The sequence below is a fragment of the Strongylocentrotus purpuratus genome, unplaced genomic scaffold, assembly GCF_000002235.5.
Source record: "Strongylocentrotus purpuratus isolate Spur 01 unplaced genomic scaffold, Spur_5.0 spur5_scaffold_15, whole genome shotgun sequence".
NCBI lineage: Eukaryota > Metazoa > Echinodermata > Echinoidea > Camarodonta > Strongylocentrotidae > Strongylocentrotus > Strongylocentrotus purpuratus.
Window position 1 is genome coordinate 15,830,721 of NW_022145600.1, and position 19,759 is coordinate 15,850,479.

A 19,759-nucleotide genomic window follows, 5' to 3' on the forward strand; every position below is an offset into this window, starting at 1 on the left:
TACATTTAAAACAATCCAGATTTGACTTCAAGAGCAATCCTACCTTTGTAATAGGTTCATTTGTTTGAAAGCAGAAAAATAAGATTAACAGATTGGCAAAAGTTCTAAATAGACCGGACCAATAATAAGAAAGTAATGAATTTAAAAAAGTTGTAATCACTATGGGTGTGGGCTCTTCAAATTGGCTGAATCTGTAATAATTCTGTGATGCACGAACCCTATTACAATGACTGATCTCTTTTAAGGCTCGAAAATTTCAGTTTTTACTAATGTCTATACTCTGTACAATATTAGATTATTTGAGTTGACAGGCATGAGTGCCTTTGAAGAGGAAGAGGTAGCCAATGATTAGTTTCATCCTTTCACTGGTTATGTCACAGTGTGCACTAAACCATCTGAAGTTCTCACTGGGCTGAGTGGGCTCGAAGAATATTGGATTTGCACAAGGAGGCACTGGTATGAATATCTCACAAACCTCATCTAGTAAAGTAGGGATGCAACACACAGATTTGTTGCCAAAGCGTCTATCTAATAGCTGTTAAGACTAGAGGAAATTTATACTAAACTCGTATAAAGGAGGTCTTATAAAGAAAGGAGCGTACAGACTTGATAACAACATTGTATAAAGGAACGTATTTAATAAAGACATTGGTTTTGAAGAAGTCAATTGACATGACAGCTAGCTGACCAATTATCAGTACGGGCACGTGATAAGCCCCACCCAGTTATACGATTTTTATATGATTTTTGTAGCCCTGAATAAGGTTGAAGTGAGAACACACTTCATTCATCTAGGACTGTGTAGACTGTAGAGACATGTTATTATGAACAGGTGTAGGGGTAATCATCCTGGGATTCAAGGAAAGTCAATTTAAACCTGATAAAGGAACCCTATCTTGTTGATAAATTTTGGAGTATGAAGTATCTTTGCAGAAGTTTAGTAGCATCTACTACCAGGAAAGATGGTACTCTCATTAATCTCCTGTCATTTCAAAGCCTGAACATTTTACAGAGACCAACATCGTGGACAATTTGAAGGGTTGAAAATGCAGTGATCGTATCCTACAGTATGAATATGACGCGAGACTGGTAAGTTTTTCCACCGATGAAAATCATCTGACTAAGCTGCACCATATCAACAATATGGAATTGGGTAGGCCATTTCAAATGATTTTGGAAAAGACATAAAAGGCACAATGTAAGCGCTCTCACCACTACACGCACTGCTAAACATTGTGTACTTAAAAATAGTTGGTTAGTACTGGAAACTATTGCATGCTTTTTCATGAAAATATGTGGGATACTCTCTGTAAATGAATCAAATGTGTCTGCGTTAGACTAATCATTTGATTGGGATCTAGGAGTGAGTTGATAATATTTGTTGAACTGTCAGGTTCCATAAGCCCAATGGTTTCTGATATCCAATATTTCCTGAATTACCAATTTCCACCTTTTCAAATAAAGCTCAAAGCATCGATTTCAGAGTCAACAAGAAGATCAAAGAAGGCAATAAAAATATAAGCCAGGAAATACAACGCGACCATCTGCATTCACTAGTTGTCTACTGGGGAGGAAGACTATTCATTGCTGATCCACCAATGTAATTCTATACCATACCCTTCAAAATTTAAATCACATCATTTGGGGAAATGATGAATGCTTAGCAGTGTTTACCTATCAGACATACCCAGAGGAGTTGGTCTTCTTCACAAACATGAAACAGGAGACTGCTTGAATAAACCATGACTCTACGATAAATCATATGACACTGCTACCTAAAGTCCCTAAACCTTTGCTCATAAAGAACTAAAGGCAATTGGATCAGAAGAAAAGGTATGGGGAGGGTTGGGATTATTCACAAGACAACACGTCTAATAACCTGATGCAACAAAAGCAATTGCCCACATACACACAAGGCCTGTCTACATCAGCTCGAGTTTTGCCAAATAACCCGCTATTTTTAGACTCAGGATATTATCCTGAAGCTCAAAACTTCACCAGACAAATACGCTCATCACAAACTGGCTCGGACGGGCGCAAATTAGCCTGCTATTTCCAAAATAGCGAGATATTTTGGAATCAAGACCAAGATATCTCAGGATATTTTCTTGACCAAAAATACAGCGAATTGCAACTGAGGGCTGATGCTGATGCTGGTTATTTTTTGATCGGGATAGTTAAAATAGCGGGTTATTTGGCAAACTCAAGCTGATGAAGCCAGGCCTATTGAGACAAGCTTATTCATCTAGGGGAAAATTTGTTATTCAATACCAAAGTTTTCAGATTTTACTAGGTCACTTTCTAACACTACCAGAAATTAGAACTTCTACAGAACAATGCTATTAAAGCCTAAACCAAATCATACCCCAAGACCTAACCCTTTATCTTGGAACAGATGTCTAATCTCATCACCTCGTCATCACAATTACCAATATCATTATCATCATGATTAACAGATCAGACTCACAACTTCTCATTATTACAGTTTTTATCACCATTACATCAAAAACAACAACATCACTATCATGATCATCACCATCATCATCATCGTAATTAACATTCTCTCCTAGAAATGTAATTTCTTCTTGAGTGTGACTATGAGTAGAGGGAGCCCTGTAATACATACTTGGTGGTGTTCCTGATGCCTCTATATAGCCTGTAGATGCTCCTTCTGGATGGTCTGAGTACCAGGATTGCACCTGGAATTGGTATGTGTGGTTTGCATATAAATTGGTGACTTCAACCTCGGTCACGTTGCCTCCTTCAATCTTCTGTCTTTCGCATCCATTACCTGAATAAAACATCAAGTCAAAATAAAAGAAATATCATATTAAATGAACCATATCAGAATATATGTAAGTATCTAACGTCATCTTTTTCTAATATAAATCATTTACATACATAAAGCTACCAATCTTGTTCAATAAGAAGCTTTGAAAATGACCATACACCTTTTTTATATAAATAAAAAAAGACATCCTGTTATAAATGGAGGTCTGCACTAAGCCATTACAAACAGCGCCTTCAACATGACACATTCTGCATACATGCGGCACCAAAAAACCAAAAAAAAGTCCATCTTCAAACTGAAAGTTTCTCTCTTGGTCGTCGGACAAGCACAAACCACAATCAATTTTCCAGGAGCAATTTTCTTTAGGGAATGCTTGATTGAATCTGAAATGAAATATGTTTTGTCACTCACAAAAGAGAGCAAACAATACCCCATGTTCAATGCTGGACTCCAGCAGGGGGACCGATGAAAAGTACCACTTACGCCTCCGCAAAAAGGGCATCAAATATACAGGTGCTCCTTCTTTACTACTCTAATGTTGTTTTCTCATACACGTATCTTGGTATTTGCTAGTTTCACTCTGGATTCATTATGACTGGAAATGCTGGTTTCTTTTGTAAAGTTGGTAAAACTGCGACTATCCATGCTGCCAGACTAAATTTTGTTTAGATGGTTATAACTTGATCACCATCAATGTAGGAACGAATATAGTAAGACTAAATGTTACACAGAGAACTCAAAATGCCAAATGACAGTGCATGGACACTGTACATGGTTATGATGTATTGCTGAATTGTTTTGTTATGATCTACACTGTATGTGTTTTAAAAAAAAAATCAAAATCAAAATTCATACATCATTGGAAAATTGGTAAGCTAGCAATATTTCTAGTTTTCCAACCGCCTATGTACAGTAATCTCTCAAAATTCAAATAACCCACAATTTTATCCACTTTTTTTCTTCAATACTATTAACCAAGTTTTCAAAGCCTTGACTAAGACAAATTTCAAATAGAGAGCCTTAGTCACTCTCAATCTACAAAAAGATCAAAAGAACTATAATACAAATGATTTTTTTTCCTTTAAAGTCTTAAAATTTCATTTTTGAAGTCCAATTCATTTCCAGACCTATTGACAACAGATCCGCTCATTCAAAATTTCCCTTTGTCATTGCAGTGGCATAAGCCAGAAAAACAGAGCTATAAAAGTTTGAAATGATGAATTGTTCTTCCAATAAAATGTTGACATCTTGTTTGATTTCTGTTTAATTCTTTTCTAAACTTTGTGCTAACAATAGAGGTTGAGCAGACCAGTACGAGGGAGGTGTAAAGTTCACAACTGTTCAAATGAAATGTGTCATCTAATGATTATATCTCAAGACTTCACATGGAAATGTAAAAAGACAAATTTCTCTTCTGATGATGAATAAGCATAACAACACTTTAATACCTATAAAGATGATTGAAATTTGTTTTCAACAACAAAATTTAAAACAAATTAGCAAAGAAATAAGTAAAACACAACATTGGTTAACCGTTGGGCTTCTAAACAAAATGTAATGAACTTCCAAATATTGACACACTGTCACTCTGATTAAAATTGACACAATCATATTTCAATCATTGAATTTTCTCACTAGACCATTTCAAATGAAATTGAGCCCTCGATTTGATTGGCAGGCAAATAAACAAACAAACAAATAAATAAATAAAAACATACATACCTTTGTTTCTCTTGAGACAGTATACAACAATGTATCCATCTGTTTGTCCTTTTAATGGTTTTTTCCATGTTAAAACAATGGCTTCTGCTTTGACTGGGATGGCTGTTAGATTCTGAGGAGCGTCTGGTTTTACTGTTCAACAAAAAGATACAGAAAATGAAGTGGAAAGTTAATAACAGTTTCTTGCAAGACATGAATCATCCAAAGAGTTTAACAACTTAAAAATATGCCTATTGGGCTTTATTGGCAGAATAATACATGGCACCTCACCATAAAATCTACCAGAAATTATTTTCACCCAAAAGACAGAATGAGCAAACACCCAATGTTTTTTTTATTGGTTTTTCCAGAAATGTAAATGACAGTCTATAAAATGTGATGATTTTTCAAAATGGTATCTTGGATGTGTAAATGGGCCTAATGATAGATGTTTTCCTCCTCTTAGTTTCCATGGCTTATCTCCTTCTCCTATTTCATTAATAATCACATCATACATCAAACAAAAACTGCTGATATCAATATTCCTAACTTGGGGAGAAGAAAGCTTCATGCATTAAACAGAAAAAATCAAAAGACATTGAGCATGTATGTGCAATCCTATAATTCATTTCTTTTTTATAGTTCTTTCTTAAAATCACACAATGTATTGATTGATGTGCATGTCCTAAAAGTAAGCTTACTTCACATTTGTTTTTTGCATGCTGTTAAGAAAATTTTCCAGCTCATGGGCACTTTATTTTCCATTGATTTTACTTCATGTGAGCCATTCGAAGAGAAAGACAACAAAAGATCTCTTGATTCAAAGCATGCGGTAAAGCATACAATGGGCTTACACATTAGTAGAAATGCAAAATGTACCTGTAAAATAGCCCTACTCTCTTCTTTGTTCAGCTAGAGGACAGTATCATTAAAATCAGAGTTGAGAGATGAGCTTCAGTTACAAAACTGACAACTCAAAGAACAGATAGACTACCCTTATAACAGTGACCTAGCCGTGACGTCTAATCCCCATTTCTTTCTGCGGTTTTCAAATCAATTCATGCATAATAGTAAACCCATCAACTTCTCGAAGTTGAACTATTGTATAAAATGCATGCCTATTATTTTTACTAATACTTTTCAATCCTCCCGACTTTTTCCACATGATACTTTAATACATTCCAAAAGTTAACTCATTCATGAACAAACTTTGACAAATTATTTGTATAGAATAGAATCTAAGATGATTGAAGAAAGAAAAGACATTGAAAATAACATCCAACAATGATACTCTAGCTACATTTGGTTCTCTTCTTTCATTCAGAGATAGGCTTGTAATTACAATTGAGTTTACCCCCACATCAAAGAACCAAAGGCTCTGTTACAATTCTTGTCATTAAATCAGCTACTGCAGCATTGGCAAAAAAAACTGGCTACTATTGAGTTTTCCTATTGGTTCATCAATAAGCCTTGCATGCCAGTCAGGATTGGATCCTTTGTATTGTGATAAACCACAGGGTTATCAAGGAAAGGCCCATAACCCATATGACATGGGCCAATGCTAGTCACTGCACCCCCGCTGTTGAATTATTTGATTCCACCCCGCACATCAATAGCTACCCATTGATGACTATTACTGAATACCAAGCTACAATAGTCTACATTTCCAGGCTACAATACATTTGTAACTTTTGTTATTCCTTTTACTCCATAGCTTCAAAATGAACCCTACTGCAAAACATCTCAAGTATGTATTATCTTATGCTATAAAATGCTGCATACACTGACTACTCGGGTTTATCTGATACACAAATTTATATACCGCCAAGTTACTAGAAACTTTTAATATTGGAATAAAGCTTGTTTTGTGAGCCTAATTCTGTTCAGGTGCAAACACAATAGCCATTCTCCTTGAGCCTAAGAAGGAATACCTGTGTGCATCAACGTAAGGCTGTTATTTGTAATAAAGCATTTAAATCCTGCTTGATGGATTGCCTATAAAATCCATTTTGAAAAAAAGAAACCGAAAAAACAAGCTGTTAAAAGGAAATTCAAACGAAAAGGATGATGAATGTGTTTTCATCATCAATATATTTGATAAGATCTTAACTAAAGTGCACTTCTCACTAAACATCTCCCATATTATTTCAATAGGTAGCCTATATTGTCATGAGAATTTAATGATTGTATTGGCAGCTTATTGAAGTGCCTTCCCCTACTTGCATCATTTCAAACTTTCTTTATCTCTCTCTCTCTCTCTCTCTCTCTCTCTCTCTCTCTCTCTCTCTCTCTCTCTCTCTCTCTCTCTCTCTCTTTTTATTTTACAAGTTCAGGATTCATAAAACAATGTTTTTAAAGTCTTCCTCTCCATCATAGTACTTGTCTCTGGGCTTGAGTAGAGATTATTATAATTCATAGTTCTCAGAAGTATTCCTAAATCTTTCTCTCACTTTTGTCAATTCTTTCCAGAATTAAATTGAAACAAAACACTTCTTATTTCACCAGCTGCAACATTAGTTTGTAAATGTATATGTATGGAAATTCATATTACAGTGTAAAAGAGGAAAAAGATCAGGAATTCATTTACCTACAGACAGGCCTACAGCAACAACCTTCAACATAACACCAATTCCTATTTTTAATCAAATACCCCTGTAGACCAACAAGATAAATGTGTTTTCCCCAAAGCTAGCTCATATTTGAGCGGAATAATAAGCTATTTTCTTCTCAGTTCCCAAACCTTCCTCACTTTTATGCCCCTTTTGAAAATCAAATTGATTTGGCCTTCCTCCCAGCAAAAAAATATTCTGATGAACAGTCCTCTTTTCTCCCTCTGTGATATTTATGATCTCAAAATATCTTTGATCAAGCCTCCAACTGCAGACTGCAGTGTAGTCGGCCTTGCACCAGTTTCCAGGCTTACACTGTACAAATTATGACTTGTAGTTCAGAATATTCTAAAATGTCTCATCTTCATAGAATTAGTTGCTGTTTTCTGACCCATCATTGGATCTCTATTGAGAAGAGTGCACATAATTATGCGGTTCTAAAATTAACAAAACTTTTTGTAATTTATTCCATTCTGGAGCTATTGAACATCGCGTCGTTATAAAGAGGATTGTGATCAGCCCGAGCCCTGACCTTTTTGGTCCGTCGACCACACAGACTGATATTTTTCACTTCTTTCCCTTTGCACCTTTTGTGCGCCTGCCATTTATCTATTTCACAATTTTCAATGCAAAAGTACGAGCACCCTGCGAGTGCTCTCTGCAGTGCAAGGCTTTTCAACGAATTGAAAGAACTTCTGTAACAATATGCAGTAGGGAAAGAATGCTCTCCCCTCTCTCTCTTCTCTTTTCTCTCTCTCTCTCTCTCTCTCTCTCTTCTTCTTCTCTCTGTCTCTCTCTCTCTCTCTCTTTCATTCTCTCTCCGTCACACAGTCATCTAGAATAAGTTTTTGTCACAACAGAAATATCAAGGGGAGAGGGTTTCGGAAAATGAGGCAATGAGAAATAAAATGAAAGAAAAGCTTGGACTGAGGCAAGTCCGGTCCAACACAATGAAGTATCGCAACCAAAATGGCTCATTCTCCTTTCTTTCAGCCGATAGCTAGCATTATTATCACGAGCGTACTCTCAGAGGCAGTATGATTTAAGAAGGAAAACAACTTGTATTCTTAATTCTTGAGGGCTTGTAGGTTCAGTTATGCACTTCCAAAGGGAAGTAGAAATATCAACTAAATGTTTCCCTACATGACTGTAACAACTACAAATACTACAATGCTTGGAAGTCAGTACAACACACAAATTCAACCTACTTCTTGATTTTGGATGTGTGTAAAAACACCCCTCCTCCCTCCTCTTTCCCCCCTCCATTTCTCTTTCTCTCGCTTTCTCTCTGACCTATATAATAAAACATGCACAATTTATCTGAAAGAACTTCTTAAAATCATCAGCCAGAGAAGCAAATCTTCTAATGAACTCTTAAAATTTCACGTCCAACAGTTGTTTTTGTTTACATAATTTTGATCTCCTTTTGGAGATTAGGTTAAATAAATATACATTCTAACGACTAAATCAGCCCTATTCAGTCTATTTGGTTCAAATGTCAATGCTAGAATGCCTCAGGCACCTTATTTATAGAGCTATTTGAATTCTTCAAAAAAGATTTCGCTATAGTCAGCTACATGAAACCTCTCCTGAGAGATCAAGTGCACATATCAAATCATAATTTACATTTACAAAACAAAAAGAACTGAACAAAGTTTAAGAACATAGGCTTCATTGGAAAGAATCGTTTTCCAAATGGACAAAAGAGGTCAAATGCAAGTCTAGACAGTGTATTACTCTTCAACTTGAAGTGGATCTTCTCCAAGTTCAGAATACAACATTTGCTTTCATGAGGGGACATGCATGCAATGCCAAACTGGTGAATTATGAATAAAGCCAGTCTGTTCTTCTTTACAAATAACATTGTCTGAAGTTTAATCTGCTAAAGTACTATGTGTGATTCATAAACAATGCCTATAAGGAAAATGGAAGGTCCTACTTTAATACTTGTCTACTGTAGTACTGTCTAAGTCCATAAATCAGACAGATCTGCTATACACAAACATGCACAGTATTTTTAGTTGTTTGTTTCTATGTAGTTGGCTAGTCATGCAAGCACATTTTTATCTAGTAATTTTTAAGTTGGTTTAGTGTGGGTTTTCAATAAAAGTTAGTTAAAATTAATTTGATGACTGGGGTACATTTTCTGTTCACAGACAGGCTAAAATCATCAAATTGCTAACCCATTCCAAGATCCTTCAGTTTCAAAGATGACATCAGGGTGTTTATGTTTGCTTTCATGGAACAAGCAAATTTCATTTATGTTCAGAATTTTGGATTGAGAAAAGATTCATGCTGCCAAAAATTGAATCACAACTGAAGACCAGACCAAAATTTTGCAATCCATGAAATTCTATTGCTGTTAAATCCATTATTCTTTACAATTTATGTAAATCCCAGATAAAGAAAGTTCCTTGTTAAACAGTTAAATGTATGGGTGTGGTCCTTCAAATTTTATTTCCCTTGAAAGTACATCTCCAGCATAAGGCAACATGTAAAGAAAGAACCTTCAAAAATGCTAAACCACACATTCCATCCCAAGACATTCCTCTCTAGAAGGTTACCCAGTAACAATCACAATTAAGGTCAGAGTTCAGACATTTCACAAGACTAGGCAAGGTCACTGACCACACTAAACCCAGCACACCTTCATGGAGTCCCACCTTAGCCATTTGGTGTGAGTCACATTTCAGCACCAGACACAGCAGATCCATCTGAAATTCTTTGAGATTCGCCATCGGTTTGTCTGAAGGGGAAGTCATATTTCGGCACGGGCGAACGTCTGTGACCTGGTTTACCTCTCCCGCTCTTCCTAAGAGCAGCTATCCCTCAGCTTGGAATTTGATTTGGAGATGATCATAGAGGTTCATTTCCCTTGTGCCTCTGTGGCACCAAGATGAAATGTGTCAGAAATGATCCTCCAATTTGGATGTCCTGTCAAACATCCCAAGTCAGTGGATTTTAGCTTGATCATCTTTCATCTCTATTTAAAGGCTACCCTTTTCACTTCTTTTCCAAGTTTGAGGTCAAGGAAGCTAAAAGGTCATTGAATCTATAACTCTACCAACCATGAATCGTAAGTTTTCAGTCATCTGCAATCAACATATAAACTGAGCAAGCACAAACAGTTTTTAATGCATTTTTCCAGTAGTGTAAATGGCAGTCTAAAAACTCATTTGCTTTCAAAATGATTTTAGGGCTGTGTAAATGGACCTACGGTCTTCAGTTTTTAAAGGTGACAATCTCATGAAATCGAAGGGCAATAGTGCAAAGGTGTCATACTATCTGCTCTCACTCTTCTCCTACAGGCTAAATGTGATGCTAAGCAAAATAATAATCACCTCTGTGTTGTAATTTTAAATACTGATCATCTCAGCATCTTTTCTTTTTGCAAAGATAAGGTGGGGGCGGGGGGGGGGGGGGGGGGAATAATTTCTTAAAAGTTCAAACCATCTATTTTTGTCTATAGATCATCCCATCCCTTCACCTTTCTAACCCCATGATAACTTCAAGATAGCAGTAGCTTTCTCACTCGAGACTGTAAGAGAAACATGAGTGGCATGGTTATCTTTCCAATGATTAGAATCTGAGCATCAATTCAAAAGATTCATAAAGAGTGGATTATCCTGCCTGCCAAGGGAGGGTCACAAATAAATGAGTTAGGACATCTGTGTAGCTGTCATAAATTGATGAATCACATATCATTTACACCCCCAAAAGTGCAAGCACACTCCCCAGCATTGTCTCCCTTGATAAAATGCTCTTTTCATACCACGTCCCCGACGTTCCATTCTAGGGTACAATGTAATTACTACTAAGTTTCATCAACTACTAGTAAGAGCTAGAAAGGCATAATTCAAGTTATCTAGGCACAGTTTTGACACCATAGAGTTCAAACCCTTTTGGATCTCGGTAGACAATAGTTCAAGGTACTTTGGTGAAATGTAATCAAAGTCTGCATTATTTATTTCATGGAAGTTGTTCAAATTTTGGAATGCTGTCAAATTTAATTCTAATTCTAACGAAGTAAAGTTCTTTGTTCTTAATAAATCAATCATTTCCAGTGTAAGCCCCTATGTATCATTTCCAGCGAGAAACATCTCATGAGAGTTGACACATATCATAGTCTTCAAAAGAACAATCATGATACATTCATTGCAAGGCAGCTCCATTCCGGCCCATACTGACGGACTGAAAGAGGTACCTTGGCTCAAGTTTGAGAGTATGTGTTTCAAGATTCCCATCTTTCTATTGATGAGTAAGTCAAGCTTATCGCTCCTACAGATCTAATCCCAATATACAAAAAGTGCAACACCACCCTAACTAATTGTGTGAAAGAAGAAAGGCCCTACTGTAATGAAGGCTTAACATTCCTCTGTGGCACATGTGCTTTAAATGGTTTGCGCTCCTGATACTTATAGGCTCTTGTATAATCTTAATTATATTAATAACAAATTCAAGTTCTTCACCTGATCAAACAAAGCAATTCAAATCAATCATCAGCATTATTGGTTCAGCCCAGACAACAGCTACCCCAAATTACTTCATTTTACATAATTGTAGGCCCTATTTCAATATAAGTTTATCGTCTAATTAAAAGAAGTTTACAATAAGATTACAATTAGGATGTCTAAGCCCCTTCCTCAGCAATTGCATTTGAGATCAGAATTATAGCTTGGATGATTGGACTTGAATTAGTCCTCATCAAGACAGCATGTCTTCTAAATAGCAAGCATTCTGTAACTAGTATGAATAGTGAAACAGCAGATTTCATACCAATAAATAAATGATCAAAATTCTTTGTAAGGCCCAAAATGTGGTGATATAGAAGGTGTGGTGTGGTCGTGTGGAATTTCTTTTGGGTTCGTTCATTATCAGAGCAAGAAAGCAAGTGAATGGCAGCGAACTTGAATCCTCATCAAAACTGTCACAATCTAAATCCCTTGCTACTTGCCAACTATCCCATGTCTCTATAAATCTCTTGCAATAGAAAAAGAAAGACTTAGTAAATGATGGACTTCAATGCAGAGCTATCACTGATATTGTGGGAAACTCAGGAAATTTCACTTATATCTCAGGTTTTCTCTCAGAATAAATGGAGGCCTTGGTAGAAATGCTACCATTTCTCTTTTCAGACATGTTGATTTGAACATTTCAATGCGAGCTCTTTGACCGATTATCAAACTTTCTGAAAAGAGGTCCACAAAAATTTGGTGAAAAATAAGTTCCTGTGCAAATATTGGGCACTTGCAAACAACAGTATCTAATTCTAAATTATCAATTGAAAACTGATCGTTACCTAGTATCCATTCTCTCTTTCAATTTTCCCCTGGTGGCTTCATCATAAAAGATACCTTTTACGTCTTCTTTCAGCCCAAGCCAGGGTATTTATTTCCACAAATCCAACCTTTAGACTGTAACAACATCTTAATGGGGTTTATTTTCAACTGAGAACCCGCCAAATAATCTTTTCTTTCCCATTTTCTGTTTCTTTCATGGAGTTCATTTTTCTCCCTTCAAAGCAAGGCCAGCTGAATTCTGGTTTGCTGTGAAAGGAGGGAGGGCAAGAGAGGAGAAGTTTTGTGGATTGAGAATTCTCTTACTTAACACCGGATGAAAGGGCTCTGTGAAAGACGCACAAAGACCTGACCTTGCCTCAGCATTCACAGTACTCTTGCAGATCAAAGAAAACGGGGGAAGGTGTGGGTTCAAGTTCCCTTTAGTTTTCTATTGTGAGCCAATCTCAGCCCCGGGCTGGAGCCAGGCTTCCTAAGACCTATTTTCTTGGGGTAACGAGATGGAGTGAGAGGGACCAGGGAAGAGGTCTTGCACATTTGTCTTGCTAGAATGCAAGCATTGGAGAAGAGTGTCAAAAGAAAAATGAAAGAGAAAGTGAAAGAAACAGAAGTAAGAGAAAGAAAGAGAAGAAAGGAGAAAATAAATGTATGAGTGTGCACGATACAGATGCTGTTCTGCCACAATCCAACATTTAGGAGGCATTAGTAAAGAAAGTACCATCCTTGGAACTTATTTGGACCAAACACAGCTTGCCAACTGGTCATTTGAGGCTGTGCATTAGGCCTGGGATGAATACCATTTATGTATTCAAATATTTGTGCACACAGATTTTCCAAGTATTTTGAACTGGAATTATTGGAGACTAGACCAAATAGAAGTTAGACCAAATGACTATGAGCCTAAACGGTCATTAGACCAAATGATAAGTACATGTAGACAAAATGACTACTGGACCATGTGGATAGTAGTCATGTTTTATCGAAACTATCACACCATGTAGGCCTATACCATCTATGTTCGGGTTATAGGCCTATTTAGTAATCCCATTCTCATCTTCCAACTGCCCTTTTTCAATGGTGACTAACATTTTTTTACAAAAGCAGTTCGTACTGATCTACCAATATTTTTTTTAATAAAGTAGACAGGGAAAAGCAGTAGGTAGTTTAAAACGACTGATTGTTGTTCCATACTAGGCCCCATTACATACCACGGTAGCTTGGTTGCTGCCTAGAGAGAAGAGGAGATAAATAGAACACAAAGCTGATTCTAAAGTCAAGCATATAAAAGGGATTTCTATAGGAGCCATTTTCTCGCTAGAACGAGGCAGAGGGATGGGACACAAAAGGGACAGTGAGGGGCTTCAGAGACTGAGTTGAGGAATGCTGATTAGCGGGTATCATTAGTCCATCTAAAAACTCAACCAGCGAGCTCATTCAATAGGTGGGTCCAACAAAATCAATTATTGGCACCAATGACTTGCCTTCAAAGAAAACAACTTGTTTTGTTGTGGACGGAGTAAGAAATCAAGAAGAAAAAAATGGCCCAACTGCTGGGTCATTGTTACTATCCCATTGTAAAGCTAGCGCCAAACAAGCCTATCTCCAGAGAGACAGACTGGATAATAAGTCCAATTTGGTCTGTTTCTTCTTTGAGGCGGCTTTCGGGGATTGATAATAATTCCATCATCATTGATCAAATTATCAAGCTGTACCTTTCACTGAGATGCAGGTGCGCTGCCTTGGAATGTTACCCAACCCATGCAGACAAATAACTACTCTCCAATTTGGTGATAACTGATACTGATTATTATCTTTAAATGTTCCCTTTTATCTCTCCTTCTTTATCTTTTCTTTTTCTTCAGCAACCTTTTTCTCATTACATTTACCTTCCATAAAGTAAACACTGAACATTAACTTGTTAACAAAAGCTAACAATGGGCTAAGGACAGTTTGTTAAAGTCACTTAATTTATCGTAATCGAGTGATACATGTATGCCTATTATTCCTCTCTTGTCATCGGTAGTGGATATATTGATACTTCTTCTTTAATACAGTTTGTCAAATCCTGACTAGTCTAAACTAGGATTAAGAACAACAACATAGCATTTTTTTTTAATACAATTGTCTGCTTAATGAAAGGGAAGAGAAATCAAAGTAACAGAAAAATAGAAACGTTCAATTTTGAAACGTGTAGACCTACATTATACAACGTGTACTTCAGTAACTAGATACTCAAATATCAAATCATTGTCACTGATGTAGCGGTAAACAACTCTCATATTCATTCAAAGTATAATGTCAATTTGTCAACATTTCTTGCTTGGTAAATTTGATATTCATCATATTCCTTTCAAACTTGCGCCATCTCGTCTTCCCGCTTTCGAACTAATAAACCTACCAAAAAGGTAGGACATCTTTTAAAATTGCATACAGTATAAACTGTAAAACTATTTTCCTTTTATCAAAGTAAGAAGCAGATTAAACACAGCATACTGTAGCTAATAGCTATGGCTAGTGGAAAGTCCTCTAGCCAAAATCCCTGTTTTGAACTTTTACTTCTTTGAAGTTATTGAATGAAGCACATCTACATAAATCTCTCCATAAATCTCTACATAATGTGCAACTCGGTATATTCATACCTCCATTACATACATTCATTCATTACACCAGTGTTTACTGTCTCATGAGAAAACCAGACTCTTATGTAGATCCACATTTCGCTGTAAAAAGGCCAGTACCGGTACTTATCAATGCCTGCATCTTACATCAATATGTCTGTGATTCAGATCTGATATACATGTAACCATAGGCCCACACACATAACTGTATGTTGGTTTGCAGAAGGGCTGTAGATCGAGCTTTCTTTTTGGCTTAGGCAGCATGGTTTAGTGCATGCATCTATCAATGGGAAGTTAGAGGACTTTGGCCAGCAGGTGCACCTTGATTGCAGAAGAGAGCAAGTTTATTGAGTTTATCGCTTTTATCTCTCTAGTGGGTCAGGTAGAGTATATTTACAGAGAGGGGCAAGAATCTCAACTTATCACAGGAGATTGTAAAGCTTGCTTGCCTCACCTCTTCTTACTATACAAGATTATATTGGTGGCATGAAGGTTAGATGATTATTTAAAAATAACAAGATATATAGGCTTTCCTGTTGGACTTACCCAATAACAATATCCATTCACAATAGGAAGGTTATGTTTAAGTTAGGAAACATTTACATTTTTCACTAATTTTTGCAGATGCTACTATCTCTAAATCTTGATTCCCTATTAGAACAGAAACTAATATATTTTATCATGTTCAAGAACAAACAGAGTTTTCAATAGAAAACTACATGGTTTGTCAATGAAAAGTCATTGTACATTGAAGAAAAAAAATATGTACAAATCAATATGCAGGTAAATGAACCCCTCAAAAAAAAGTTTGGAAACTCAAGTTGATCGCTTATATCTCTCTTATTAATTATTATGGCATAATCACTGCTTTGATTATTATTATCAGAAGTGTGTTTATTCCTCTTTAAAATGATACCCCATGTGTTATGATTTTGCAGCCTTGGAGTGAGCAGTACATCAGAATAAGGAACAGGGTAAAAAGTGAAAAGTTGCAAAATGAACTGGTAGGCACTATTCTCTCTCTGACACAAGAGAAGAGAGTATGATTTTTGTAAATTACAGTGGGGTTTTTGTTCCCAACTGGTCATCCATAAATGCCAAATTCTAAAGAATCTGGAATTTAAATTCATGCGCCATGGTGATATGTCAGGCAATATTTGCTACCGTCTGGTCATCAAATTTCTGAAGCATCATGCCTAGGTTAACAACTGTTCAAAATGCCCAGCTATAGAGCAATTTGAATGCACATTTGAAGTTCTAAAAAGTTCCAACTTATTACTTTTGACTGTATTTTGATCTACTGCACATTCCACATGACTGAAAAATAGCAAATTTATCAAATTTCTGGCTATAAGGCCGTATTCAACTAATTTGTGTATCTTTGAAATAATAAAATCGAAACCTGAATTGCTTGCTGGTCTAGTAGAAAAGCAATGGGGCTATACAAATAATATAAAAGAAAACTGGGCGTGTGATAGGAATCGAGCAGCATGGGACATATTGTTTGTATCCTAAATTTCTTAATAGTATGCTGGTAGGAAGAGAGTAATAGTCTGGCATTGTTGGACTCAACAGGGGAGATAATTTGGATCAAATTAGAATCTTGAATGAGTCATCCAGCATTAAATAAAAGAAATACCTTTCTCACTAGGGAGAGTGCTTGCATTACAAATATGAAATACTGGAATTTGAAATTCAGTTAGTTGTCATGACAAATTCATGTCAAAACAAAATCGCAAATAAACGTTCTACAACAGGCTTAAGCCAGGGTTTGATCTACTGTATATCATTATCAACTTAAAAAATATCTGTAAGTTCTAATATTTTCTTCAATAGACGACAATGTCAATGAAGTTACCAACAATTGAATGAACATCACAAAAGTGAAGACATATTAAATCACCATGAAATCAACATTATTTTATCCTCCAAGTCCATATTTTAGACTTTACATTAGAATGAAATGGAAATGAAATACAATTTTGTTCTTCTTCAATCAGTTGACTGATTGCGACATTCAAATAGGGTAAAATTTCCAAACATATATTCTTTCTTGGAGTACTTTCTATACAATTCAAGGAAAGTGAGCACAATGATAATGATAACATCTATGTACATGACTACATGCACGTTTCACTCATCCCATGGACTTGACTCTTTAAACTCTTGAATATTTAAACTTGATGCAGAAAGACTGGGCAATACAAAGGTGATGAGTAGGATGTGGAAGCAAGCTATCTACTAGAAACTCATAATGAGCCCATAACTCCACCGGGAGTTCATCAAGTGACAATTTTACACCCCGAGCATGGAGCCATTCCCCCAGCGAGCCCGAGCCAACAAGCCATGAATTATGGAAGCAAGGAGCTGTGGAACATGGGGATGCTATTAGAGTAAAGGAGGTGGTGGGCTGGCTGGCTACCTACCCCCAGACTGATGGGGACAGCTGCTGATTGCTTTCTGATGTTTCCTCCAGGGCTTTGGGACAGAGGCAGAAAATTGTCAGAATTCAATTTGTGTCATCTAACCATAAAAATTGGTTCATAAACCTTGTTCAGTACCAATTCCAAAAGAGTAGGTATCCCCTCCCAGACTCTCCTATTTCTACATTTTACATGATTTCTCTTGTAATACAATTTCATTCATTAATAATGACAAAGAAGGAAATAACTTTTCTCCTGGTCTAACAGATTAAGTTCTATTCTTAGCAAATAAATATTCAATTTCAAAGAAACAATTGATCGAAACAAATGATTGAATGTAAGAAGACCTATATTCTACCTTTTCTACAAAGGTAAATGCTATCAAATTACTGTTCTTGGTCGAAAGTTACTGTACCTAATAAAGCCTTAAAGGTACAATAATTTTGTCTGTATACTGAAAATAGTATAATTGCTACAATGCCTACAATCTAAACTATACAATACTAAGAACAAATAAGGTGTTCAGCAAAATTCTGATAAAGCATGAAAGCCAAGAAACAAGTCTAATTTCTGCAAGGAAGTATGACATGTAAAATGGTTTAAGGCAAGCTCTGTATATAGAGTTTTTGAGAAGAAGTGAACATTACAAACCTTCTTTATCTCGTATTGTAGTTGCTCCAGTCGTTGATAATGTCCAACTGCATATTACACATAATATCGCAATCCAAAGCGTTCTTTGAGGATAACAACGAGTCAAAGTTCTAGAAAACATGACGGTACGTGTCCTCGGACAACGCGGCAGACTCATGATGCCGTGGCTGACCGAAGCATAGTTTTCACAAAACTGTGACAGAAGAAAATGCAGTACTTGATAAGCCCTCACGGACTCTCTGCCAACAGTGTATTCCTCACTCCGGGTGTTGTTGATTTTGGTTCAATTTCACGAGAATCCAGTCAAGTTGTCTACAAATTTATTCCACGTCAACTCCAAAGTTGCTACAGCTAGAGTTTAATATCAGCAAACATCTTTTTAACAGTTAAAGTCATCATTCCAGCAACATTATGAACATGGTGTTCACTGATGTCCTTTTCTTTACCATGGATTCGAAGCTGCAAAAGGAAGAAAAAGGTTTGAGAAACTATAAAGATGGGGTAAAAAAATAAAAACACTACCTAAGAGAATTAATTTCATTAATTACACAGAAATTAATGCATCCATGTGTTCAGGATTTTTTTCTCAAAGCAACATATTACAAACACTTCAAAACATCAGAAGTTCTGAAAACAATACTGATTTATGGAAATACACACACAATGCTCTTACAAAGATACAACATTCAACTCAAAAAATAAACCAAGTATCAACAAGTATTGCATATAATACTTTTGGAAGGAAATGTTCATCATATATTCACAGAACAGCAACAGTAGGAGATACAGTACACTGTAAGCACCCTTCTGTAGCACCCCAAATCCAATGCAACCCACAATGTCCCTCTGTTCAATTTGACCCAATCTACAGAGGGTAACCACACCAATGGTGGATTAGCTTTCCACCACAAAAAAGTTTTCAGATGATCAAGCAAAACTCTCTCAAATATCTACCTTTATATCATGAAGTACATCATCCAGATGCAGTCAATGAATTGAAACAATCCTAGAAAGCTTGATCACATCCACACTTTATAAAAATCCATGAATCCAAACAGAGCAAAGAAGTCAAATGTAGAACGGTACCAACGCAATGCGTTCTCTTTCCTCTACTGTGCCTGTTATGTACGTGAGGAGTCAGCACTAGCCCAACGCTGAACTTTGTTCAATGGAATAGTTTTTTAGGAGCACACAATGAACCCGCTTATGCCAGCCCTCCCTGTGTCGTGGTACTTGGAACTGGTAGAGCAATCAGCCCGCCTGCGCTCGCTTTTGCTCCAGTGCACAGGCATTCATTCTATCCTCGTTTACATAAAAACACTAAGAAAACAGAATATGCACACACACACATACACGCACCCCGAATCAGCACCACAGTAACACACACACACACACACACACACACACTCTGGGGCTAGGCTAGCATTATCACACTGTGGTGTATTCACTGAACACAATAAACACAGGAGTTCAAAAAGTTTCGCTCTACTCCTCCGAGATCACAAACATGGGCTAAGGTGAGATATTCAATAGTCTACATCATCCTAACCTTCTTTACGTATTCTTGTCACTGGAAGAAAGTCAAGTCAAATTTAATCTTAGTTTCTAGGCCAGATTTTTTCAAGAAATAAGGACATGTTCCTGGATGTAGGAATAGTTGGGATGATTG

At 36.5% G+C, this 19,759-nt stretch overlaps 1 protein-coding gene across 3 annotated transcripts in view; it reads right to left on the minus strand.

Moving 5' to 3' along the window:
• FGFR (fibroblast growth factor receptor) overlaps window positions 1-19,327 on the minus strand; it is a 53,062-nt gene extending 33,735 nt beyond the window's left edge. Inside the window, exons 1-4 of one of the 3 annotated variants that reach the window (XM_011673874.2) lie at window positions 19,045-19,327; window positions 18,091-18,549; window positions 4,514-4,645; window positions 2,627-2,791 (exon numbers count right to left, since the gene is read on the minus strand). In XM_011673874.2, the coding sequence (XP_011672176.2) occupies window positions 2,627-2,791; window positions 4,514-4,645; window positions 18,091-18,247 (454 nt within the window). In that variant the 5' untranslated portion in view covers window positions 18,248-18,549; window positions 19,045-19,327. 3 annotated transcript variants of the gene reach the window in all.
• Window positions 19,328-19,759: the final 432 nt, after the last annotated feature.